At 46.1% G+C, this 26,516-nt stretch overlaps 1 protein-coding gene across 1 annotated transcript in view; it reads right to left on the reverse strand.

Moving 5' to 3' along the window:
* The window catches only part of LOC8032775 (muscle calcium channel subunit alpha-1), an 83,607-nt gene that overhangs the window by 50,905 nt on the left and 6,186 nt on the right, over positions 1-26,516 (reverse strand). Inside the window, exons 3-16 of the mRNA XM_040505074.2 lie at positions 26,078-26,271; positions 25,226-25,329; positions 24,194-24,309; positions 23,254-23,298; positions 21,741-21,773; positions 18,081-18,168; positions 14,117-14,277; positions 12,322-12,547; positions 11,496-11,706; positions 8,527-8,647; positions 6,400-6,476; positions 5,374-5,567; positions 1,599-1,620; positions 611-671 (exon numbers count right to left, since the gene is read on the reverse strand). Of these exons, the coding sequence (XP_040361008.2) occupies positions 611-671; positions 1,599-1,620; positions 5,374-5,567; positions 6,400-6,476; positions 8,527-8,647; positions 11,496-11,706; positions 12,322-12,547; positions 14,117-14,277; positions 18,081-18,168; positions 21,741-21,773; positions 23,254-23,298; positions 24,194-24,309; positions 25,226-25,329; positions 26,078-26,271 (1,653 nt within the window). The remainder of the gene's footprint in view (positions 1-610; positions 672-1,598; positions 1,621-5,373; positions 5,568-6,399; positions 6,477-8,526; positions 8,648-11,495; positions 11,707-12,321; positions 12,548-14,116; positions 14,278-18,080; positions 18,169-21,740; positions 21,774-23,253; positions 23,299-24,193; positions 24,310-25,225; positions 25,330-26,077; positions 26,272-26,516) is intronic.

Here is a 26,516-nt window from a genome sequence, read left to right on the forward strand (position 1 = left end):
TTTCATCGCCTGGTGATAGTTACATAAACGCATTGGCTTGGAAGGGGAAAAGGGGAAATCAAGTTTTGTTGTTTTGAGGCTAGGTAGCGCAAGCTACCGCCCATTAAAAAAGGTACAGTCGTTATTTTTTATCCATTCATTTATATGCGAGTCACTTAAATGCACATTCCCGAGGGAAACATGCACACTATACGTACGAGTCACATGAACGAAATTACATTTTTTTTAATATTTGTATTTGCCTTACACCTTCAAGATCTAGAATAATCTACCTATAAAATAAAATATTTAATTCTAACCCTGCGCATTTATTTCTCGTGAGCTAAAAAAATATCATTTTTGCGATGAGTGAAGGCTCTATTTTCTTCGAGTGTTTTTCCGGTGACTTTAGGAGATGAAGTATTATAACAATTACGGTTGATAACCAAGCAATTTTTGTTGTGATGCTTTTTTGTTTTTCGTATGGCTATGCCTACAACAACCCTGATGAAAACAGTAGCATACATATTAAAAAGAAAGTTGGCACAGCGGCGGAAAGCAACTGATTGTCAACGTTTGTCACGATTGCAAAAAGTAGTAAACTCCTGAAAAACTAAACGAAAATAATTACCTGGATTGTTTACGGCCGTCTCCTCGACATCTGCATCTTCCACCTTGATTTGTACTTGAGTCTGACCAAAACAAATACATGCGTCAGCTTCGGGAATTTAGTAGTATTAATGTGAAACCGATAATGAGATATTTTTAACTCAAATAAATCATATACTCGGGGCAGATTGTTTAAAGGGATGGTGAACCGTAATTTGGATTTAAAAAAAAACGATGCTGGAGATGTAGGCGGGACGCTACAATCCCTGCAGCACTACTAGTAAGGCGATATCTCAAATGGACGGCCGTATTTCTGGAAAAAGAGGTCGAGATTGGAACCAGGCCGACGAGGCGCGTGACGTCAAGATACCTAGTTTCCTCCTCTCTTCGCTTCGCTCCCTCAAGGCCACGAGGCGGGGAAGACGCCAGGCCGTTCCCTCTCCTTCTCGGAGAAACATGACGTCAACATTCCTGCCAAATGCACCTCTTTTTTTGGTGTTTGTAGCATCCCGTTGCACGCTTTTGCCGCGTGTTTTGAGGAATCCACATTTCGGTTCAGCATCCCTTTAAAGACGTATACGACGCAGGGAACCAGCTTTTTAATCTTCAGTTTGTTTTGGGTAAGTTACTAGATTCTGCTTAGCTTATTTGTTCTTAAATTTTAGATCTTTTTGATGGCACAAAATTAACTCATATCGCGTATGCAAAAACAAAAAAGTAAATCGTGATATCTTTTTATTAACCATGTGGAGCCATCGCTTTGTCTAATTTGCAATGTAATTGTAAGGGAAGGCATTCTTGATCTCCATGGGGACGCTTTGATTTCTTTTGTGGTTAAGGATAACTGCCAGTTAGGAAACGTTTGACAAATGCCTTTATTGATTTTAATGTTGCTAGCGCCAGCCGTAAAAAAAAATTATTGCGACGTGATTATGGCGACAACGAAGTGGTCGACTTTGCAATGCGCTAAGAAAGCTAGCAGACGGGAGGGTTTGATGAAACCGACTTACTTTGTCTAACTTCTCCTTGGATCTGAAAAGAGCACAAATTCATCGTGTCAAATTAACCGTGAAAAAATTATAGAGTCTCACAGACTGCTTACATCATCAAACGTGCGGGCGCGAGAGTGTAGCATTGCAAAAGGCTTCACAAGCAAATACATGTGTTTGCCCATTTTTGTTTCTCAGCTCCGTTTAATGTATAACATGGCAGGGCAGTTTAATCAATATCATGCAAAACCAACTTGCCTTTTACCACGCTTTGTTGCACTCGCGCTCGCATAGGCAAAGCAATTTTTTAAAAATCATGAGTTTGATTGCTTTTTTTTTTTCTTAGGCATCTACCATTTGTTTTTTTATTTATTTTGATAAATATCGCTTACCAGAATCACCGACTTTCATATTCTACGAAAAATGCGTTCGTTGGTAGCTCCAAGCTTTATCTTATACGGAAGACATGGAAGAAAATTGCTTTTCTTGCGGCTTAAAAAAGCTGTTAGGTTTCTGTTCCATCAGATGTCATCAGCACTAATCAGAATCACGCGTCTGGGTTGGCGATTCCGAAAGCTCGAGCTATTCTTCGGACACTTTTAAGGTTCGGCGAATTTTGTCGAACTGGCGAATGCTCGCCGAGACGGAAGCCGACTGGTACAGCCTGCTCGTGTCCCATCCCCATGTCGCATTCAATTTTGATGCGCCCAGCATTATTTGAATCCGATATATTCACAAAAAATCAAGCTTTTTTTTTTTTTTTAAGAGGCGAAATAATTTTTTTTTTTATCCTAACCAAAAAATTTCACTGTGGAAATTACAATTCTGTTTTCTTGTTCTCGTGTGGTAATTCTCCTGTGAACTGCTAAGTGACATGCAGTCAATTATATGCGGACCCAATATTATTTTATAGTACTTTCAAGGGGGGCATAAAACAAATTTATCACCTTCGATAAATACTGCTCATAATGAATCTTTGACGATCAATAACTTGCTAAACGTGCGCTGGCCTTTTCCTAAAAAAAAAAAAAAAAACAATGCCAAGCGCCAGCTTGTCTGCTTCTTTTGGTAGGGTTTTGATGACGTCAGAACTCCAAGCTCTGATTGGCTCTGATTGAAGGATAGTGGGTAGAATCAGTGTTAGGCATTGTGACGTCACCACAACCTCCGCAAAGAAGGCAGACGAACTTTCACTCCGCATAAAGAAAAATGAGCCGCGTTCACCTCCTTAACTATTGTCAACTCGCAGCCAGATTTAATGGTCACGTTATTTGATGCCAATAATAGGCCACCGATGTTCATTGTGGCCGCGCACTGGGGTTGACAATACGAAAGGCCTGCGCAGTTCTCCGAACATCGTCGGCTATTTCCGTCACAGCAGTCGTTGAACACAAGCCCCGACCCGAATGTCTACGAAAGCATTGATCGTAATCGAGTTAAGTCAACTGCTCACGCAACGCTTGTGACCAATCAATGTACTGCATTTCACTATCACTGACCTAGGGTGATCCTTGCGACTACGTCAACATCCTGAACCCTACACAGAGTGCGGTAGCGAGTTTTCTGAAGGTGAAACTGAAAAAACTAGACCGTCTCTATCCTCGGAATAGTACACCGCGACAAAGGAGTTCGCGGCTCAGTGACTTCGCGTGCGAGTATACTTTTGTCACTTTGTATGCCTGCGTGACGTGTGGAACATTAAGGCGCAATATTGTCCCACGGCCCCTTTAAGAGAGAGGGAGAGGTACGTTAAACATTCATGAAATGATGTTGGATCTGTGTGTTACGCACTTCTACAAGCAGAGTGAAACAATTGTGAACCACGTACATTCGCACGTGCTGGGCCAAACATTCAAGTATACTTGTCACGTGTTTGCGCACATTCAGAAAACGCGAGTTAATTAGCTAACGAACTAAGCCTAACAAAGGTGTCTTATGAAACTCCTCGTCAGTAATAGCCATTCTGATTACTGGGATTGTGATGACGACTACTATTAGTTGCCATGAAAATGTTTATAACTAAGGCTTAGCGTTTCCGTTTTTTTATTTTTGCTTAAAGACCGACCACCAGTTCACGCTTTCCCCTTTTCCCCGCTTCCTCCTCTCCCCCTTTCTACGCTGTCTACCGTTGCCTCTTTCCTCCTCCCCCATAGTGAGGAGGATCTTCTGCCTTGCAGAATCTTGAGTCTGGTCGTCGGCCTTTAAGAATACTTTTTCGGTTTTTAATTTTGTTAAATATGTATACATTTTTTTCCGGTCGTATGTGTGACATCTTCATTCAACATAAGACCACAAGGTTTTTGTTTCTCTCTTGTTTTTAGTCAGCACTGGGTCATTACTATAGTTGTAGTCACCTAACGAGTCAGGGTGTTTAGGGCGGTGTTATCATGGGGAACATGCAACCGCCATATTGAATGCTGAAACCCGACAACCGTGACGACAATGCAATGGCACCTTGTATTGCCGTCGTCGTTCACTCGGTCTATGTTTGTTGGCGCTCAAATGTACAAAAGCATGTGTAAGCAAACAATGGCGAGAAATATGACGTGTTATGCTATGTTCACACTGCGGACGCAACGAGCAGTTTTTTTTATAAGAAACGTGAACCTAAGCGCAAAGAGCGGAACGAGTTCGTTGAGACCATGATGGCTTGTATCCTGAACAAAATCGGTTCACCTCTTGCGCTTAGGTTTGCGCATGTTATCAAAGATGGGCGCGTGCATGGTGTCTGTAGTGTAAACATAGCGTCAGCTTCGCCTGACGTTTTCTTTTCAGCCACCTGCGCTTCACACACGTACACTTCAGCCATTATCCCTTCAGTCACGAGCGCTTCAGCCACCATCGCTTCAACCACGAGCACTTCAGCCACGGGTGTTTCGTGACCTTGATTACGCGACCTTGAGCGTGGCTGGGCCTATAAAACTACCGCTTTAACAACTCTCCACAGGCATGTTCAAAGCCTATGTGGTCACGCACGTACCAACACACAGCGGCTCCTGAGAGAACATTTCTCCGCTCAACTCCGTCGGCTCGTGAGAGCATCGGATTACGATACCCGATCAGGGTTCCGCGTCATCGGCGACACTTGCCGCACGCTTGCATGAGTTCCGCGCAATATCCAGGTTGCATAACATATAATAATCTGATGGCTCACCATCGCACCGCCAAAACTCCTTTTTTTGTGATTTCACCAGTTCACGCCGCAGCGAGGTAACCCGTACGCACGAGGGTACGAGAGAATACGGCGCCACCAGAGTGACTTCGCAGACAGACTTGACAAGAGAACGGCACGGGACTACGAAGACTGCTTCTCGTCTTAATTGAATAAAGATACTTATTAATCGTTTCAGACCAGTTTAACTTGGAGTTTAGAGCAACCCTAGACATGTAACGAACATGCTCAGAACATGCTTGGGACTTTAGGTCCGGTCACGTTCGTAACGATCTTGTTTCTGCAAGTCTTTTTTGGCCCGGAGAAGGGATTGACCAAGGATCTGAACGGTTGGATCACGTGGTATTTTTCGTTCATTCTGAATGTCGAAGCTGTAGGTAGTCGCTGAGTGCGGGAAGCCTAAAAAAAGAGTAACCGTCCGGACGCGGTAATAAACTTGTGTAGAGCGTTACGTACCCCGCTGTGAGCTTAGCCCGATGTAATTGCCCAAAAAGAAAGTAGGCCTGTAAGAGTAAGGGGAACGCCGATCCTCATTGCGGGGCCGACCGCAGGCGCTGTCGGGCCTCCCGTAAAGGTAATGATGATAAAAGAGTTGTTGTGGTTTCAGTGGACAGGTGCGCTTACATCCTGATGAGGGGCGCGTGGTTCATGTGTCCGGCGTCCGTGGCCCTCAGCTCGGGCTTTTCGGCGTCCTCGGGCCCGGCTTCCTCGGGCTCCTTGGGACGCCTCCGTCGCCGCTTCTTCCGTCGCCTCCTCTTTTTACTGGGCTTCGCCTCCTCGCCTCCTTCTTCCTCTTCCTCCTCCTCTTCCTCTTCCTCCTGCAGGGGAGAGGCGCACCACTGTCGGAACTCGACAATATCTCGAAGGTACCAACCAAGGCCGGAGTACTGTGTTTATGACGTCACCTACCAAAGGCCAGCGCGGGAATCCATTGCCCACGAGTGCTGCGTCACCGGTCGGCCGGGACTCGTGCCCAATCGGTGAGAACACGAATCTTGACCGAACGCTGACGCGGCCCTCGTTTCCAATCGGTACCTCGCGCTGGCCTTCGGTAGGTGACGTCATAAATCCAGCACCCCGGCCTTGGTACCTAAGAAGTGTTGGTCTGAACCGCCCTGTAGGAGCGATGGAAAGAATTCTGTACACAGCTCCAGGCTTGTTGATTCTGTAGTTAGTCGTAATGAAGTCTCTTCACTTTTCTGTAACAGATGCGAGCCGCGTAACAAGTTGATAACCGGACCAACACTGGCTGATGAATGCCCCAATAAGCAAACCGTCAGTAAGTACTGGTCCGATCTTGCGTGCCACTTTAAGAAAGATTTTGGAATGCGCCTAGGTTGTTTTCTATGCGGAAGACGCCTAAAACATTAATTTAGGTCGCAAAAATAGTTACGAAAGAGACGCGAAAGGACAAAACCGACGCACAAAATTTTCATACTTCTGATCCGTCCGCGCCCAACTTAAAAAAAAAATATATATATATATGTTTTTATTATTATTATTCGGGTTAGCGAAGACTGCTACACCGAGCTACGTGTTCTCCAAATAATATCCAGCCGAATAATAAGCGCAATGTAGAAGTTAGATGTGATAAGTATGAAGAAAAGCCCGTATTTTGTACGGGATGTGTTTCCATCAGGCGCGACTCACCTTTTCGATGGCAGTGAGACTCTCAGCGTCAGCCAGGTTGTCCACAGCAATGGCCAAGAACACATTGAGCAGAATGTCTGGCATTAACCGTCTCAGTCAAGGGTTACGGAATACCGTGAACATTCACAAACGGTGGGCATAAACATAGCCTCCTCTATACTCACAAGGCCTGGCAGTTCAATGACGGAGCCATAGAGAGCCCGGTCGCAGATTTAGAGCGCGAGGATCTGGTAGCTCAGAGCATTTCTCGGGGAACCTGTAGTCAGCGCACAGCTTTTGCAGCGGCGAGGACCCGAAACATGGTTTTTCAATCCCACAAGGAAAGAAGCAATAGCCTAAGCAACGCGAGGAGCACGAGCGAACATTCCATCACTCGGGACAAGTGTGTTTCTGCGTCTCGCCGCAGCGGGGCGCCCGTTACATGCCTCTTGTCTGCCGTCTACCTTTTCACTTGCGGCGGCCGCGTCTCGTGGCGACCTGCCAGGCTTTGTCAGTATAGAGGAGGCTATGGCATAAACTATCGTCAGAAACTGGCCAATCAAAACCAGGTATAAGCACTTCCCCAGGGAACATATTGCCCCAAAATATTGCTAAGCTTTCAACGTGGCTAAAAAAAAAATGCACTGCTATATCAGTTTTCCCTGCGGGCCTTGGTCACATTTTATTTAAAAAAAGAAAGCTGAAACTAAGGCACTCTTTTGATTTGAATTATATCAAAATATGCAGAGTGGGTTGGAGACGCAAGGCTAGCCGCGACGCAAGGAGACGCGCATTATTGATCCACAACGGTGTGACGAAAATAATCTCTGGGGAAGGGGAACAAGAGGGACAAAGAACAAACACAAATCTCCAAACACAGCTGTATTTGAAAATTTGTCTTTGTCCTCTATCCCTCTTGTTCCCCTTCTCCAGGGATTATTTTCGTCATCTTGTCCAGCTCGCTTGCACCTTTGCATTTAGTTGCCTTTTAATCATAATGGTGTTACGCTAACTTTAGCAGGACGTCAGTCCACCGAGTTTAGCAGGACATTAGTCAATGATTTAACTGACAACGGCTCAGTATGGCGACGTGACCGAAATCTTATTTTTGCCTCTATTAGAATGCATTCTGCAATCAAAATGGAATAGCAACGCCGTGCGAGAGTTGCCGATCACTATTAAGGACAATATGCTTAAAGGGCAGCTCCGGTCAACATTTTCAATTAGAGATTACGACTCTTTTGAACTCAGTCAGTGTCCCTGAATGACAAGATACACATTCTTTTCTATCGATATTGTGCGTAGCTTAATAAAAATCACTATTCAAAGTTTGGTTTTGGGTGTCTGCGGCAAAACCGAAACTATCTACTAGATGGATGGCAACCTGATAGTCAGCTCTACGGCCGCGACGTGCCTGGATCGCGTCTCTGACTGGTGTGTTTAGCGTCCTATCCCGCCCATACATCAAAAGTGGTCCCGAAGTGGCAACAAATGACGTCACCGGAGCCGGAGTGTCATGCTGTTGCCTGCCGCGATCCTGGTGGTTGGCCGTAAAAATGCTGGTGAAAAGCACGAGCGAACGCGAGTGTCGCTGTTGTCACGGCGTCCCAGGCGTCCCAACTTCCAGCTGCTGTAGCTTCCGTGGACTGTCACAGTGGAGAGCGACCTGCAGCAGAACAGGCGTCTGCCACATACACCACAGCTGTTGGAGCGCCGCCAGGATCGCGACCGGCGACAGCATGACACTTCTCATGACGTCATCAGGCGGACATCGAGGGACCACTTTTTTGGCCGCGGTAAGCACACCAGTCGGAGACGCGTTCCAGGCACCATAGTCACGGGGACGCTTCTGAACGTGTCGCCCGTGTTCCTTGACTAAAAGCTAGCCCTCTTGCCACCCGCTAAAGATCACCTAGTCCCATCTTTAAAATCGGTTTTAGTGGAATACGCGGCTTCGTTATGACGTAATATTTCCGCTGTGACTATTTCGTACCCCTAAAGCGATACTAGTCATTTATTTTTGTTTCGTTCTTGACCGGAGTTGCCATTTAATTGACTGTGGTGCGTCCAAAGGATAGCTTTTTGTCATATTGATATGCAGTCAGTATCCTGCCGAAAAGTAGTTCCACAAAGGAAGGGAAAGGATACAGTTACCACAGATGAAAAGTATGATAAAGTAAACACACGCCAACACTCCGGAAGAGCCGACTCCACCGAAGGCATTGATTCCGTGGTACATCACCACGTTCCAGTCTTCGCCCGTTAGTATCTGCAAAGAAAAAGCGCAGTCATCGTCGATTGCTTGAATACAATTTTTGATTTGATTTGATCTGATTTGATTGCAATGTCGTAGCGTACAATTTCTGCGTAAGAACTATATGCGCTTTCGTGTGCGTGTGAGAATGACCGTGCGCGAGTGGCTGCACTTTCTGAGTTCGTTTCGGCGCCGGCACTCCACGCGTGCATGCACTCGCTGCGCCGAGAGAATCGAGCGTGCGCCAGAATGCAATCCCGCCGTGCATCGCTCAGGCGATGCAGGCGAGGTGCAAGAGCAGACGACGGGGAGTCATGCGCTAATGATCTACGATCTTCCATCCGCACAACGCGGAACCGTAAAAAAAAAAAAAAAATAAATAAAAGAAATAGAAGTAGGTTTTTTGTTAGAAATCGCGTCCCGTGAGAGACGGGGTCGAACGAGAACTTGAATTGTTACTTTCTGCTATATCATGAAGGAAGGAATCGACAACCTATACTTTTACAAGTTTTGAGTCGTTTTGTTGCCGCACAGCCGCTGAAATCTACCGATGAGTAAAAAAGCTAGGGATAAACGCAGCAGCGGTGGACTTACGAGTGGACAACATTTGCCGAGAAAGCTCGCCCAGCAGAACCTATGACGCGTCTAATCAGCTGCCGATAAAGATAAACTTGGTGATTTTAACCGAGGTTTGGTTAAAATCGCCATGTATAACATTCACATCCACCATTTACTTTGCACCCTCACTCTTTTGTTCGTCAAGGCTCTCGATCTCACCGCTCTCATTAGAAATAAAAGCTAACACAGCTGTATTCGACCAATAATAGAAACCAAAGGTGCCGCGAAAGCTATCGCTTTAGATTCCAACGAACTAGTTCACGCTTAAAATTTATCAAGCTTCTGCGTGAATAGTATCAACTGTGTTTTCTATGGTGGAAACAATTTGAAAGGTTGCTCACTTTTTGTTATTTTTTTACAATTTTGTTATCAGCTTGTGGCGGAAACATACGTCGTCTGTAAATATCGCTACGAAAATTGAGCTCTTTAAGTTAACGCGAATATAGACATTGCAGCGACTAAACTGCTTCGCGTTCCCGCCTGTCATGTCGAACAGCAGGACGCTATTTTCGGTTTGGAGGTCGGTACTCTTTCTACAACACTCTGCACTCGGCAAGTTCGTTCGGGTCGGGTTTTTTGCGCGGCACTTTGATCGCGGGCGCGGCACTTCATCGAAGGCTTTATGTACGTTGACTTCCTAATACAGGCCACTTCACAGCCAGACTGAGTACAGGGCGACCTGGAAGTCGCACCTGCAAAAGCAGTAGTAACGCCTAAGCGTGAAGCCTAGTCCTTTCCTTTTTTTTTTTTGTTTTGTGTGTGTGTGTATGAACCCTTTCTCAGATGCCCAATAAGTTCGGCTGGGACGCTGTGAACTTGCTGTGTAGGCACGCCATTGAGACGCTTCAAATATGATCTGTACAACTCCTATTTACCCATCTAAATAACCGTTATCATAATAAAAATAAAAAGCGGCACTCCGAAGATGCGATGCATTCTGGAGGGAACTTCCGCGGTTGCGTGAGAAACGAACTCGCCATGACCTATCTCTGTGGGGAATAGAGTTGCTGGGTTGTGAAAATAGAGGACCCCGCTACCCATCTATCGAGCTAATATTGCTTGAAATTTCAAATGTTTGCAAAATGAAAGCTGAAGTTCATTATTGAGAACTATTGTCTCTGGTAAAATGTCAAATTGCTTATTTTTTTCGTTTTTTTTTGTCATCGTTTACGTTAAAAAAATTAATAAAGCCCGTATAAAGCTGTCCATAAAGCGCACGGACGAAGAATTTTTAAAATAAATCAGCAGTTTGCCGTAGACAATCTGGACTAGCTTTTTCAGAACTAGTTGCAGCTACAAGGGACTCGATGGCGTATGCGTCCTCCAACTCTTAAACTGTCGGCGTTAAGTGTTGCAAACCGTGAGCTGGGTGAATGTCTCCCGGACTTAGAGGAGTTGGGCGACCCTGGGCGAATTGAACTCCTCCTGGACGTCAAGGCCATACTGCTGGACTCTGCGTCATAATGGGGTGGCCAGCTCGGGGCGCACATTGGAGAGGAGGGATAGGTCAGCGTTGAGCTAGAAGTTTTTCCCTCACCACGGTGTAAGATATCTATATACAGGCGAGGACGCGCAGCTCGGCGAATGCTGCGACGCAATCGACCAGGTAAAGTTCTCTTGGCGCGTACAGGAGTAGCCTCAGCCGACAGCATCTCCGCCATCCAAGCGGCGCAACAGGGAAGAAAAGTGTCTGGTTCCCATGACACCCGGGCGCACGCTCTTTTCGCTCCGAGCGTCAGCTCTGACATTGAAGGACGCCGGCTTGAACACCCACGCCAGATATTTCTCCGCTTCAACGCGTTCATAAGACTTCTTGCCGACGTTGAGACACGAATCTGGGCTCAGTGACGAAGCAGTGTCCAAGCAACATGCGTACAGCAAATCCCACGTTCTATACATGACGTGTCGCATCTTAAAAACAACTTCAAAAACAAGTGTGTCTCCCATAAACAAACGCGGGAAGCCGGGCCTGCGATAGGCTGTCTTTAGCCACACATCGAGACTCCATCTGGTGGCGCCGCTAGTAACCAAGGCGAGGGGAGGACTTTATCTGGCAGCTGCGACGCTCGCGGTGTTCATACCTATAGATATTTTAGACCAGGATCCTCACTTATTGAACTCGAGTTCTAGCCAAACTATAACGTAGCACTGGCGTTTATTCTGTGCGCCGTGCTGGCCTACGACAAGTAACGTCAGCACTGAGGCCTTGTTATACGGGAGGTGTTGGCCGACCTGTGAGGATTACCTGGAAGACGGTAAGAAGGGCCTGCCAGAAGGTGTCGAAGTTGCTGCGCGGCTTGTCCTCTGTCGGCCGGAAGTTGAACCTCCCGCCGAACACCTGCATGCCGAGCAGGGCGAAGATCACGATGAACAGAGACAGCAGCAGCAACAAGCTGGCGATGGAGCGCATCGAGTTGATCAGCGACGCCACCAGGTTGCGCAGCGATGCCCAGTACCTGCAGCAGCGACATCGGCATGAAAAGGCATGAAAACCTCAATGTTTTGTATATTAAGCGAGGGTTATTTGTTATTAAAAACAGTGGGCAGATGCAGCGAGCCGCTGGCTAATTTAAAGGGTTCAGCTCTAAGCATCCAACCATTCATCCATCCTGCAGGCTTGCACAGCACAAGGCCTTTAATCTGGAATATTGACGTCATTTCCATCGATCGAACGCGGGGCACAAATTGGATACGAGCGTATCTTTCAAGAGCTCATTGACTACGAGCCCCAGCCGAGCGCTGTGTCAAAAACACGAACAAAGAAAAAAGTATGTTCGCTGTATCAGAGCTGAAGTAAAGAGGAAGATGCTTTAAAACGGTGGAAGAAGAGAGAGAGGTGTCCGAACGGCACCGCCTTGCTACGGAGCAAGTGTGGCGAAGGTTTGCTCGCATATCTGACAAGCACCGCGAGATGGCGCAGCATGAAAGGGGCCAATGAGAGTCAATCGAGGAGACGCGCGAGAACGCGCCTGCGCCCAAGGCACAGACTTCTCTCTTTTTCCACCATGGGCATGACTGTTTCATATCCTCGTGTGACAGGCATAGGCACGGTAGACGGTCAAGGTGCGCACTTGGTGACCTTGAAGATGCGCAGCAAACGGACGCATCGCAGCACCGACACACCGAGCGGCGGCATGATGTCCGTGTAGGTGAAGACCGTCTCCAGGATGGAGCTAATGACGACGAAGCAGTCGAAGCGGTTGAACAGGGACACGAAGTAGCCCTGGAATCCCAGGCTGTACAGCTTCAGCAGCATCTCCAGCGTGAAGAGCAGAACGAAGAACATGTTCGCCACGTCTGCGTTGAACGGTAAGGGAAGCTCGTAAACAATCTTGTATACCTTCACGCAATGCGGAAGGAATGTTGTTGTGCCCATGTGCCGCCGTCACACTGCTATAAATAACAGTATGCAGACACGAGAAGTGTTTTTTCCACACATGAAGGTCACACTGGTCATACAAAAACTGTCTGCCGACATCTCCGAAGCATGCATGAAGCAAACATGCTTTGAAGATGCATGAGGCGTGCCCGCATGTGCCATCATGTCTGGAGCGAACACTGTATTTTGTATAACGCATGAGCAGTGTGACAACGGCATTAGGCACGAAACTGCTTGAAGCGTCCAATTCAGCCAAAGGAAAAAATATTGGGCCGTACAGTTGAAATCAGTGCTTGACTGGTCTAAGTCATGTGCCAGCTAGGCTAAGAATTTGCACGATCGGCGACCTTCTGCAACATGATAAACATTGCCGCCACATCTGTGACATTCCGCCTATGCGACAAGGTAGCCCCTATGATTTCTGCAGTTGCACTAATATCAATTAATGTCGCATTAATATCAATTATGACGCTAATGCTGCTGCTGAAGCGCTGCGTGTTTTGAACAGTAACGCGAGTGGTGTGTTAGGGAATGGAACATGACTAAAGCATGGAGACACGTCTTTGAATGAATGTATGTATATTATGTCTGGTGATGGGGGGGGGGGGTGGTGCCTAAAAGTCAACCATGTGAAGTGGATGTCCAGCACGTGCTAGTAATGCTAGATCACAGGAAAGTTGAGTTCCTAAAGTGTTGAATTCCTGCAATTGAAGCGAATCCCATCCAGTGCTGCGTCAACTACGCAGACAGGGCTGGTAGTATTTTATTTTATTTATGGGTTTGTTTGGAACATATTCTTATCGTATGGGCTGAATGCGGAAGCAAAGAAAATGGGACGAAGCGTTGCAGTGTGTAATAGACCTTTAGTTGCCAGAATGTACCTAGAAACATCTTTCCGACTCCAGTATGAAAAAGACGACATTAGAAAAAGAAAAGAACATTCAAACAGAATTTTGTGACACCTTATGAAATATTTGTCTTTGTTGAAACGAAATGTTTGCATAAAATGAAAGAATGAGTACCTAAGATTTTGCTCAGGCGCTCAAGGAAATGAAAGAAGATATTGGATATATTTGGAAATCGATCACCTCATGCAAGAACCACGAAATCAAAAAGTTTGAAAGGGGAAAAAAAAAAAAAAAACAGGCAGATAAACCCAGTTAAACAGTAACCTTTTAATTGCCTTTCTTCCTCCCTGTTTCCTTTAGCCGCCGCTACGCTTTTGCAGCATGCGTGTTATACTTGGAAGAGAGTACTACATATCAATCTGCACGCCGCCTAAAAATGCGCCCGCGTTCGCCCACACCAGGTGGGGCAGTGCGCGCGCGCAGAAATCAGGTTTGCGCGAGAGGAAGCATCTGCGCATGCGCAGTGCCAACAGCAACAGCAGCGCCACCGCTGCGGTGTGACGTCGGTAGGTGACGTCGGTGTGACGTCGGAGTTCAGGCCCTGCCGGAAGAGGTGCCGGGGAGGAGGGCGGGCGTCACCTTGGAAGTGGTCAAGCCAGGGCGGCTGCTTGTGGTGCTCTGAGGCGAGCGTGAGCGTGTTCAGGAACACGAGCACGATGACGATCCAGTAGAAGGCCTGCGACTTGACGCCCTTGCGGCACGCCCGACGGAGACGCCGGTTCGTCCGACTCAGCTGCTTGCTGAAACCCAGGGCGGAGAAGAGAAACAACAACAATTATCGTAATATAAATAGTCTTTTTTATTTACCCTCTGTCTATCGTTCGATGCTTTTTATGTGCAATTGTTTCGTATTAATTTTAAAAAAAATGATCGAGCCAGGAAGATTTCTGTTCCTGTCCCTTGCACTTTTGGTTCTCGTTCTCCACCCAGTCTCAGGTGGTTCAAGAAAATGGCAAAGCGTCGCTCTTCTGTGCAAATCGAATCACAGAGATTTATTTCTATCTTTCACGTTGTTCGTAAGTCATGTAACGTCCTATTGCGAGTAAATTAGACCGCGAAAGAAAGAAACAAAAACTAGAAAGTTAGTGTCTTATTGCGAAAAACTCAGAACGCGAAGAAAAAAAGCAAATAAGTCTTTTTGGCCAATTAGAAAAATCCAAATGTTTTTGTTCTAGTATGGTTGGGGTCACATCAATAAAAAATTGTTAATGAAACTGTTCGTTAAATTTATTGTAATTATTTCTTCCGCAGTCTTATCAGTAATCGCAGAGCTTGATCAATCAATCTCCCATGGTTAAAGATACATGTAATGCTAAGGGTCACTAATTTTAAGCTACCATTATTTAGATCCAATAAATCTGATTTATATCAAATCAATCCTATTTATTTGATTTTTTAAGCATGATTTTTCCACGCTTTTGAAATGCGTACAAAAATAGTAGGCCTTAGAAAGTTGGTCATTATCGAGCACAGCAAGTCATTCGATTGGCCGGGCCGGAGCAAATCGGGTATGTGCGATGGAGGAACCGGGTCACGTAATCATTTGGGCGCCAGCATCTGCGCGCTTAACTTTATTGCTACAGGAACCCCGGTTCCATCAGGGAACCACAGCGGGTCCCCTCACCCCCTTCTCCTCCATTTCCTCTACATGTTGTTTTTCTTTGCCGCCACAATAAATTACGCAACGCCCAACGGTCGATCTTCGTACAAATGTAGCTCTAGCGGACCGCACCAGATGACAATGTTCCATAACTAACCGTTCTCTCACTGAAAAAGTCATACGTGATTTTCTGAAAATATCAATATGAAGATTTGACCCGTTTTCGGTAACTGGCACCATCACCTTTATGTATTCGAGGGATACACAAAAAAATGTTCCCATTGACATAAAAAAAAAGAAGGAAAAGATAACTTGTAGTTGTTTTTTTTTTATAAGAGAGCGCTTAGTCCTGAAACCTTAGCATCTGGTACAGACCACTAATGCCACATTTTGGCGGAAAAAATAGCGTTCGGCGATGTACAGTGTATCTTTACGGTGTAAACAAATTTTGTAATTTTCTTTGAGAGGACACCCTGTATCCTCCCTCCAGTAAATGTACGTTTAAAAATTCATAATGAAAAAAAAATAGGGCCAATAAACGAAGAGAAAAAGGAAAAAGCAGTCACTAGAAGCGAACGCTTAGTCGTTAATAGGGAGTTTTAGTAGATAGTAGAGAGTTTTAGTAGATCGTTCCCATGACTCCGATAACGATATCCCGATACTCCGCCACCGCCTCCCTTGCGCATGCATAGTATCGTTATCGGGGCTATCGGAGGTATCGGAACGATCTACTAAAACTCTCTAGTTTTCAAAGGCCCGCTACCGCCACGGGTGCGCGCTTTAGAGCATGCATCGAAGTGGCAGCGCGAGCTCCCGCTGCAAATAGCGTGGCCTCAAAACACGATCTACTAAAGCTCTCTAATGGTAACCTAGCAGCTTGGGCGAGTTGGTTGCACATTATTACACACACCACAGCCCACTATAGCAAACAACACTCACACCTTACACACGAAAAATAAAGCAAAATTCAAACAAAGCGCGCTAACTGACAACTCTTTTTAAATAACTTTGTCTTCTTCAACCTCTAGCACCACCGAATTTCCCAAATCACTCGCACCGATCTCCTAGATGCCTAAAATGTTTTTCTCTTTTTCTGTCAAGTATAAAGAAGGTGTGCTAATACAGTTGTTATAATTCCTGGCGTTATGTTCTGCTTCGATAATTTCTCGAGTTAATTGGTTACTATTCCTACCTAAAATAGTACAGGATGGCAGCACCAGAGCCAACTCAGGGCATCTAAGCATACACTGCCGGGATTGTGGGTGCGACGTTCACCTGCCATCCTGTACTATTTTAGGTAGGAACAGTAACCAATTAACTCGAGAAATTATCGAAGCAGAAGATATCCCCAGGAATTATTACAACTGTATTAGCACACCATCTTTACACCTGACAGAAAAAGAGAAAAAAATTTTAGGCATCTGCGCGTGATATGGGAAATTCGGTGGTGCTAGAGGGTTGAACGAGACAAAGTTATATAAAAAGAGTTGTCAGTCAGCGCGGTTTGTTTGAATGTTGCTTTATTTTTCGTGTGTAAGGTGTGAGTGTTGTTTGCTATAGTGCGCTGTGGTGTGTGTAATGACTCTAATGGTAGTTGATTCAAACTATGTACAACGAGAAGGATCGGTAGCCGTGTATGTTAACGCACTGCGGCTCGGAACGCGCGATGTGATTGCTCGCGCTGCAGAGTGCAGGGATCCCGGGTTCAATATCCACTCCTGCCCATTTCGATCTGGCTAAAGACCGGTTCACACAGCCCCGATTCCTTACGTTAGGTTACGTAAGCTTACGTACAAGCCACCGGGAAATCTGTGCTTCGTATTAAGCGTGGCTACCAATTCAAGGAGAGAGCCTGGCACGCGATATTCGAGACACGAACGTAACGTAAGAAAGCGGTGCTGTGTAAAAAGTGGAACCGAGCTCAAATCCTCACGTTACGTTCCAACGAGCCTTGTGTTCTTCATTGCCACGGTAACTCACCGTCCTAACTCGTCGTCACCCAAACATTCGTGTTTAGAATGTCACGTGGCAGGGTACCTCCTTGAATTGGTAGCCACGCTTAATACGAAGCACAGAGCTCCCGGATTTCTTGGACAGAAGATTTCGTAACGTAACGTAAGAAAACGGGTCTGTGTGAACAAGCCTTTAGCGTCGTACCGGAGTATGTTCGTGCAATCGCTACTGAGTGAAGCAGGCTAAAGACCTTATGCTAGCGATGGTAGTGCACAGGCTAAACTTCTCATCTACACTGGAGAGACCAGACGGCAGACACCGTCGAGGCTCACTAATTTCTCGTTGTCTAAACGCACGCACGAGACATTTATAAAGAAAGATCGCAGATTTAGTTTTGTATTTTGACTTCACTTTGTCCTCCTTTTCTCGCTATAGGCTTACAATGTCATTCGTGAACCAGCTCGCCTACAATCGAGCTTTAGTTTCATGAATAAGTAAGCGCCAACTCTAATTACAAGCTCCAAAGCCGGTTTTAAGCCAGGAATTTGTCGTGTCGGAACTTGCTTATCAAAAAGCTGGCTTTCAAAAGAAGAAAACAATTGTCTGCTCCATGCTGTGCATTTTAAACTCTTGTTGCTCGCGAAGAAAAAAAAAATTGTCGCGAGACAAGTTTTAATGGTATAGTCACTACAACGATGGTAAGCTTTTCCCAGATCCCTCTATTTAGTTCCCGCAAATTATTTCAAGAAAGGTACTTTAGCGTTTTACTGGCAGCGCACCGTCGTTACAATACTGAATAGGGAGGCTCGGAAAACAATTAAAATATGTACTTATGGTTTTCGAGATAAAGGTAACTTAATGTTGAAGTAACGCTGTAGCAACGTTGACCGTAGCGCTCTATAGCTGCAGTCGCGCTTCAAGGGAAACCGAGTGGCGGCCGGCCCGTCCCCTTGGTGACTTCTCTGGGCCGGCTCGCGGGTAATGGCGTACCTTTTGGCCGTCCACCAGGATGGCACGACCACGTCCCCGCTGGCGCTGTCCCGGTCTCTTTGCTGCTCCCGGTCGGCTTCTTGGCTCGCTGTCAGGTCGGACCCAGAGCGAAATGGACGTCAGTTCGCTCCACATGACACCATTATCGGTTAGGAAAGAGTGCGTTGCTCGGTTAGTTCGTTGTTGAACGACATTATTAAAACGGCGCTACTTTTGTCCCGTACTTTTGCGCTATCTTAAAACTGTCGTATCAGTTTTCTTTTTTCTTTTTTTACGTTTGAGGGCGAGAGCCGGTTGGTTAGTAAGACAGAGTATAGGTAGGCCGTGTCCTGTTCGGTTTTAACCGAAAAACACCGATAAACATTTGTCGTTGTCAACAATACAAAATCAGTTGAAACCGAGACACGGCGATAAGCGACACTTCGCGCGAAAAATACAAAATCGGCTAAGATCGAAAAATATCGAGAAACAACAGGTGGTGTCAAATATACAAAAGCGGTTAAAACCAAAACTTGCCTATGAAAAACATTGGTGTCAAAAATACAAAATGGACGAAAACCGAAAAACGCCGATGTTTGACAATTTTCGCTCCAGTTTGGACTTTCTTGGCAAAACCTACCGCTCCTACTCTTCAATATATCATTTTTATTTAAAGGTTTCAACCTAAAATCATTGTTTCCAGTGTCCGTCGAAAACAAACTAAATACACCGATATTTAAAAAGGATAATAAACGCTGAAAAACAGACCGATTTTTTATGAAGAAACACTGGAAAATATACGGCTTAAATATAGGCGATGCAAGATCGAGTTAAATACGGCGTTACACGTTTATTCTCCACACGAATTTCATTTTATTCATTTAATTGATAATAGACCCATGATTCCTATGTAACTTCTATATGATTAGTCAAATAACTCTTATATGGATTTTTATGCTCATTAAAATGTTTATCAAAATGTGTGCGATCCATAATTGCTCATTAGGCTGTAAGCATTATTTTTTTTTATTGTTATAGACTATGTGTACGTGCAACCCTATTTGGGCATTTAAGTAGTTTGAGAGTACTTTAATTACATAAATAAATTCAAAATGTTATGTCCTCGTCAGGAACCATACGCCGGGCATCTGTGTAACTGCAGGTGTTCTTATAAGTGTCCTTGTAAGTGAGGGAGTGTGAAGGAGTAGCATGTTCACGAATCAAGGGTGTGTGAAAACTTATTTCTAGGTTTATGTTCTCCGGATGTCTCACACTTCTCACTTGTAAAGTACACTTCTCATGTCTAGGGTGCAGTCATCTTAAAGTGGGTTCGAACGACGTTTAGGACATAAGGCCAAAAGAGCGGCAAAAGATATGTTTAGCAAAATGAAGTGAGCTTCAGGAGAAACTAAATGCGAGGCAGGCTCATCGAAAGCTCATTGTGAATGTTGTTTTGTTCTCCGATCATTTTCTGAGCATCGCTTGCTCTTGAGCTTTATTTTAAAACGAATTAACTTCCATGACAATAAGTTGTTTTGTTTTCGTGAATTTGAGTCACTAAGCGCTTCGCTGAAGCTTAATTCAAGTACATTTCTTAAGACATACGTTACTACTCCAACTCCCGAGGATTCGCTCATCGAACCAGGAATGCTCTTGAGCCCCAGGGGCTACGAAAGTCCGACACTTGCGCACAGTCCTAACAAACCGTAAACATGCAATACAGCTTTATGCCACACAAGCGTTTTGCTGGTAGACCACACAAATTCATAAGCTCCGATACCATCGCTCAAAGCATGTGCTTAGCTAACAAACTACCCCCCATTATGCACCTGAGTAACCTTCTAAAACGGATACTTTCGCTATAGACAATTCCCGCATGTCTGCACAAAGGAAAGAGCCAATCACTGCGGTCTGACAGGAAAGCTCAGAAGAGGACAATCCATTTTGACCCCGAAACGCCACATCTGTTGTCACTGACGTTTCAAATGATTGCCGTTTCAATTCAATCTTTTTTTTTTTTTTTTCTGTAGAGGAGAGAGGGGTTGGGGGCGGGGGGGGGGGGGGGGGGGGGGGAGGGGTCAGCAGAACGGTCTGCATTCTTTGATTGTCCCTCGATAGCAGTAGACCCTTTTTAAGACTCCATCAAGTAACATTGGCGGCCGCCATTTCCTGGGCACCAAGCGTGTGACTGAATCCTAGTCCCCTCACGGAACGCCGACTCAGCACTCGTTTTCGAATCGAACTAAGCCGAGTTCACGCTGACCGCTGACGTAGTCCTCGCGCCTAATGGATGCTCAGAACACGTGCCCAAGCAATGGCGAACTCGGACAGTTGGCCCAGCAGCTACTAGATGGCGCGCACTTTTGAAAAGGGTTTATTCCTGGGCCCCTTTCTTTGACCGCAGTGAGGTGCTCTGCCGACACCTCTTAAATGACAAGGTTGAGGGGTGGACTTTCTGCGTCACTTAAAAGGCCAAACGGGGCGAACGGATTGGACACCGGTATTGCGTCATAGTCCGGCTCATACTCGTGTCCTCGGTGATTGGAGGCGAGTCTCAGCCGAACGTTGACGCAGCTGAGATGCATGCCCAATCCTTGACCCGCGTTTGCCTCTTTAGGTGACGTAGAAGGTTTTCCGCTACGGCCTCGTTGTCTAAAAGCCTGTCCAAACAGGACGCTTCAAAACGTGTGAATTGGCACAACTCCGGCATAGGAAGTGAAAGTTGGTGACCGCCCGTCCGTCTCCTGTTCGGACATGAAACATTCCAACATCATGGCTTTTTCTCCTCGCGTTCTCTGCTTTTCTGCGACGTCGGCGCTCGGTGGACTCGACGTCACAGCTCAGCTGCCAATGGATGTGCCTGTCTGTCTGTTCTGCCGCGACCCGCGGCCGCCGTCGCCACGGGAGGAAAGTCGAAGGGGTGCGGCCGTCCAAGAACGGCTCGCGCGAAGAGGCTTCGCCCCTTCGCCCTCGTATTCTTCCCTTTCTCGTTTCGGGAGGCTCAGACTCGAACAACAGCGGGGGCCTTGGGGATAGCCAAGAGAGCGTGTGAGTGGCTTTCCGGAACCCCGTGATGAGGACGCTCCAAACATCCGTAAAAACAACAACAAAATTCCTCCGGGCACAAAAAAAAGAAAATGCAGACGAAAGTGGATTGGAGCACTTCATATGGCGGAGTTATGTCGCTTCACGCGTTTCGAGCTGTCCTGCCTGTACAGGCTTGTTGAGGCGTTGGCTCTCCCCCTTTCCGGGGATCGGTGAGGTGATGGCTGTGTGGTGGAGACACTAAAGACTCGGAATAACTACTTTCAAGTTGTTTTTGTTAAGTCGCATTCACACTGCTCATACACCACACAAAAGACACGGTAATGACCGAATTGTTTGCGGACACGACTCGTCCATGCTCGCAGCAGGTTTGCTTCGTACATCTACGTGTTTATAAGATGTCTGCAGAATTGTTTTTTATATAACCAGCGTGAGAGGGCCGTCGTACGAGGAAGAAGCACTGCTAGGTTTCGTGGCTAGGTGGCGTAAGCTACCGCCCGATCCAAAGGGCTCAGCCGGATTCATCCAGCCATCTATCCATTCACCACGCCTCAGACGGTGACTGCAGCCATACTGTCTCTTGTATGATGTATTCGCAGCGTGAGCGCGGCCTTATGCTCGTATTTGTGTTCTCACCTCTTTTCCCTTGCACCCAAGACTCCTGGTGCTCTGTGACGGTGATAATATTTGCGAGACACGTGAGAAACCCAGGCACGTGCGTGTGCATGCGTGTGCTGTCGCCAACATGCCATGCACACTGAAAGCGGACACGGGCGTGCAGAGAACGGCAAATAACTCGTACAATTGCGTTATTGAAAAGCAGAACATTAAGCGTTTCATGGACGTTATGTCTGAAAGCATCGTCCTGAGAAGTATTTCGCTGTCAGTTTCTGACACAAGACGCTCGTGCGAAATAATTATGACTTGATACGTCCAAGATATTCGAACAAACCATAAGTTTAACTGTTTGGAGTGACTCTTAAGCGGGCGGGCTCTGATCGTACCAAGGAAAGAAAAGGTAAGCGGACTAGAAATCACGCGCGTAATATGGGACAAAACATTCGTTGTACAATACTGATGAGGCGTAAAATCTCCCTATGCGCGTCATTTTCTAAAGTTTATTAAGATGGATCTGACGCGCGAGGTAAATGATTGAATGCGGCATTTTTCAAAAAACTGCTATATATTAAGCGGCTGACGTAGTTCGTTATACATTGATCAGTTGCCTGCCCCAACATTTGAGGTGAGCATCTGGCGCAAACATTCGTGACATTTGGAAAAACCACCCTCAACGATATGTTTTGAAAATTAAGCATCGTAACATAAAAGTGCTGAATAACTTCCCACCAAGTCAATTGTACTTTTTGAAAGTTTCGTATATATTCATGCCTTCACAAAGATGAATGACGGATATAGACAAAGCAGTTTAGTCGCATGGACAAAGCACGACAGAAAGCTGGTGGAATATGTGAGTGCTCGACAGTTTGCACAGCACCTTAGCATGCTCAATATCTAAAGACGCTACAGGTTTCTTTATATTGCCTATCAACATCACTTAGTTAAAAAGAAGGACAGACTTAAAACACGGGCACGAACTTGAGTTTGCTTACAACCGAGTTTTCGTTCCCTCTTACGACAAGAGAGCACACTGGTATGCTGGCGCCATCTATGACGTGTCCCTGAAACTGTATTTCGCTAGAGCGAAGGTCCTCCAGTATTTGCCAGACCAAAGGTACGTACTATGTCAATATATCATTGTCAAGTTCTTCAAGCCAAGAAACAAAAAAGAATGATGCGCGAAAACAAAAGGGAAATATACGGAAATGCCAAGTTTTCCACGGCCACCCTATGATAGCATTAGTGTGTTCTCTCGTCCTAAGAGATCCTAGGAAGCTTTAAGGTACTCGGTTGTAAACAGTCACAAGTGTGAACCAGTCTTAACAGGACTGTGAAGTGAGCCCTGTCTCGCTACAATAATACACTGCGATCGTAGCAGAGATAAACTATTATACTATATTGTTGAATTAGGCAAAAAACTGCAAAAATTAAGCTTTTCGAATTTCGGAAGCAGTTCTAGTAAGCGGAGAGCATGCGGTCCTTGACGCGGCAAAGCGCAGTCCGAGTACACCGAGAGAGGAATCCTGCTTACTAAGCCGGTCCTCGGCGGCCTCCTTGTCGTCTGGTTCTAAGTCCTCTGTGGGGGAGAAAGGATCTCATGTGCTTCCAACACCACTGCCAACTCAGTACGACTCCTCTCTGTGGGCAGTTTAAAGACCCTGCCAAGCTCCCGTGAACGCAGAATACGTTCCCACATATCACATGACAAAGTGACGTCACAACATGTGGTTGCGTCATACGACGTGGTAAATTTCACCGATAAATTGTGCGAGAAAACTATATATGCTACCACTACTTCTCTCAGTGACGTCATATTTCTCCATTACGTCATATCTGTCCCTGACGTTACATCTCTAAGTGACGTCCCATCTGTCCGTGTCGTTACATATGTCCATAACGTCACATCTGCCACGTCACATCTGGCTCTTTAAGAAAGCTTGAATGCCACGTCAAATCTGCCCAAGACGTTACATCTGTATGTGACATTAACGCTCGTTCGTATCGTTACATCTCTTTTTAGAATCAACCTGAACCGATTTCAACAAAAGTTTGATTCGATTCGTCGAAGTTCGTCGATATCATGTAAGGAAATGTAAAGACAAATATCACCCCTATTGTTACATCCCTTTTGAGAAGTTTGATTTGATTCGTCGAAGTTCACAGATGTTCTTCCATGGAACTCCATTGACAAGAGTAGCACTACTCATGGCTCTTCAAGAAAGCTTGAATGCCACTCACCTAAAATTACACTCCAGGTGCACACAGTGCGCTTACCAGGTGCAATATGCACAGCCTACGGGAAAACACTCTTGTCGTGCATTAACGTCTACCGTGTGTACTTCGCACTGAACAGACTCGTGTCCGGTGCTTTCTAATCGGTGAGTTTGTAACTCGTGGGCAGTCAGAGTGGAGTGATCGGCACCTCCGAGACAACGTGGTGAGTGAAGAAGAAAAGCGGACGCATCGCTTGCCTGCCTGCGTGATCCAGTCCAGATAGCCTCGCAGGTCCTCTTCGATCTGCTGTTTCTCCCTCAGCTTGTGAAAGTCGCCCCGAGCTTTGGCCTTCTCTCTCTCCTTGGAAAACTCTCTGAAGAGAAAAAGGTCAACGATATGTGGACACGGACAGCCTAAAGGCCGACTGACACATTTGCGACGGCTTACGACCGTTTGTCCCTCTTAAAGTCTCGGTATGTTTCCTATTTTTGCTTTCGCGTCATTTTCTTTTATTTGACAATGTTATAAACGAATATTTTTATAATTAGTACGTAATCTGATCTCACAAACAGTGCAAAGCCTAGTAAAATGCAGTTCCACGGTCGCCTCATTAAGGGCGACAACGTGCCAGTGTATTATCTCGTCATAAGAGATCACAATAACTCGGTCCTAAGTAGACCCAGCTGTGTGAACGGGCTTTTAGACACCCAGGACGTAGCTCGTATATTATCGTTACCACTGGGCAGCTTATAATAACGATTATATTAAAAGTAATCCTTATTTCATAAATCACACGCCAGAAGAAGACCGAGAAAAAGAAAACTGCTCTTATGCAGCCTGGCGTGGTCTCACTGTGGTCTCTTTTTACTAATGGTTGCTGTGGCGCTTGAAACGCAAAACAAAAGAAGGAGCCATATTAAATTATTGATCAATCAAAATCGAGCGAACAAAAGGTTTGATTTTAAAATGAGAGTACTGCAACAGGCGGAGATTTCTATATGTTATATTAACACCAAAAACGAACCAAAACTGCACGCATTTAGGAGCTCGGGTCTGAAGCATCTCTGCTTTTAACCTCAGCAGTCTCCTTAGGTAAAGTAGAATAAAGCACTAATTGCGAAGAAGAGAAGGAGTGGTGGTTAGAGACAGTCACATCTTAAGTACGTTTCTTCAACTATCATAGCCGTGTTACTCAAAACAAAAAAAGAAACAAAAAAAAACCCTCGAACGTTGTTAGGTTTTGATATTTGAGGTACCACGCCTCCGGAATATGAAGAGATTCTACTCACCCGCTGAGTACACCCAGGACCAGGTTGAGCACAAAGAACGAACCCAGGATAATGAGGCTTATGAAGTAGATCCAAGGCCATTCGTTGCCCATTGCATCGTTGATCTGAGAAAGAGAGGCAGACGGCCAAACGTCACTCAGCGCCGCTCCCAGCAGTCGTTTGTAGCAAACCTTATAAAAACATTGCTCGTAAACCTAAGTAAAAAAAAAAAAAAAAAGAAGCAAAATGGTGATAATAATCTCTGGGATAGGAGAACAGCTCGCTTGCACCTTTGAATTAATTGCATTATCATCATGCCGTAGGAAATTGAAAAAAAAAAATGTTCTGCTCGCGCCCCCTCTGCAGGTTTATTCTTGGTACGCACCGGTGATGTCGATGCATATTCAAGCTTGCTCGAGAACAGGCAGGGCAGTTAAGGACGAAGAGTCTCCGCATTTAGACTTATCGATTGAGCCGAATACCAACAACACCCTAAGGAATTATACTAAAAAAGAGAAGGGGGAGCAGATAAAAAATGCTGTCGTAGCCCTGTCGAGTAGTGTTTGTACTAAGCATCAAGAGGAACCAAGCAACAAGTGACTGCAGGAGTTTGGCTCTCATTCGAGTAGTCGCGAGTAGAACGGTGGTCAAGTGATCAGGTGACAGCGCGCTGGTGACCAATCGCGAGCGAGCGGCGCAGAGGGTTTGTGATGGATGCAAGTTCCTCGAAGCAGGCAGCGCCGTATGGTGACCGCGTTCGGGATGTCGAGTTGCTGGCCATTAGCATTGTATGCGAACCAATGAGCGACAAGATGTCTGCGAACTAAAGTAAACGAGAGTATCCCGGCGAGGGTGTAAATGGAGGCCGCGTACGTTGTACAGCACGCCTGTCCAGCCCTCGTTGGTGACGCAGGTGAAGACGGTGAGCATCGCCAGGCCGAAGTTGTCGAAGTTGGTGATGCCGAAGTTGGGGCCGGTCCAGTAGCCCCGGCACACGTGGCCCTCCGAGGCGTCGCAGACGAAGCCGGACTCGCCGCAAGGGTGCGGCTCCGACTCCGCAAACTCGTCTGCAAGGCCACAATGGCGGCGCCCGTAAGACCCTTGTACGGGACTCCCATTGGAGTCCACCGCTGCTACACTCACCGAAAGCTCACTATTCCCAGGGGCTGGCTTAGTATGTTCGCGCTAATCGCCTAGTGATTGGTTACTCGGCTGTCGGCAACCACCGCAAGCTCATTAGCTGCGACGCGAGGCCCAAAAACTCGCCACGCACGGCGATTCCTAAAAACTCTCGCTAGCACTCTAAAAAATC

Source organism: Ixodes scapularis, unplaced genomic scaffold (assembly GCF_016920785.2).
Source record: "Ixodes scapularis isolate PalLabHiFi unplaced genomic scaffold, ASM1692078v2 PGA_scaffold8__174_contigs__length_109621045, whole genome shotgun sequence".
Lineage (NCBI taxonomy): Eukaryota > Metazoa > Arthropoda > Arachnida > Ixodida > Ixodidae > Ixodes > Ixodes scapularis.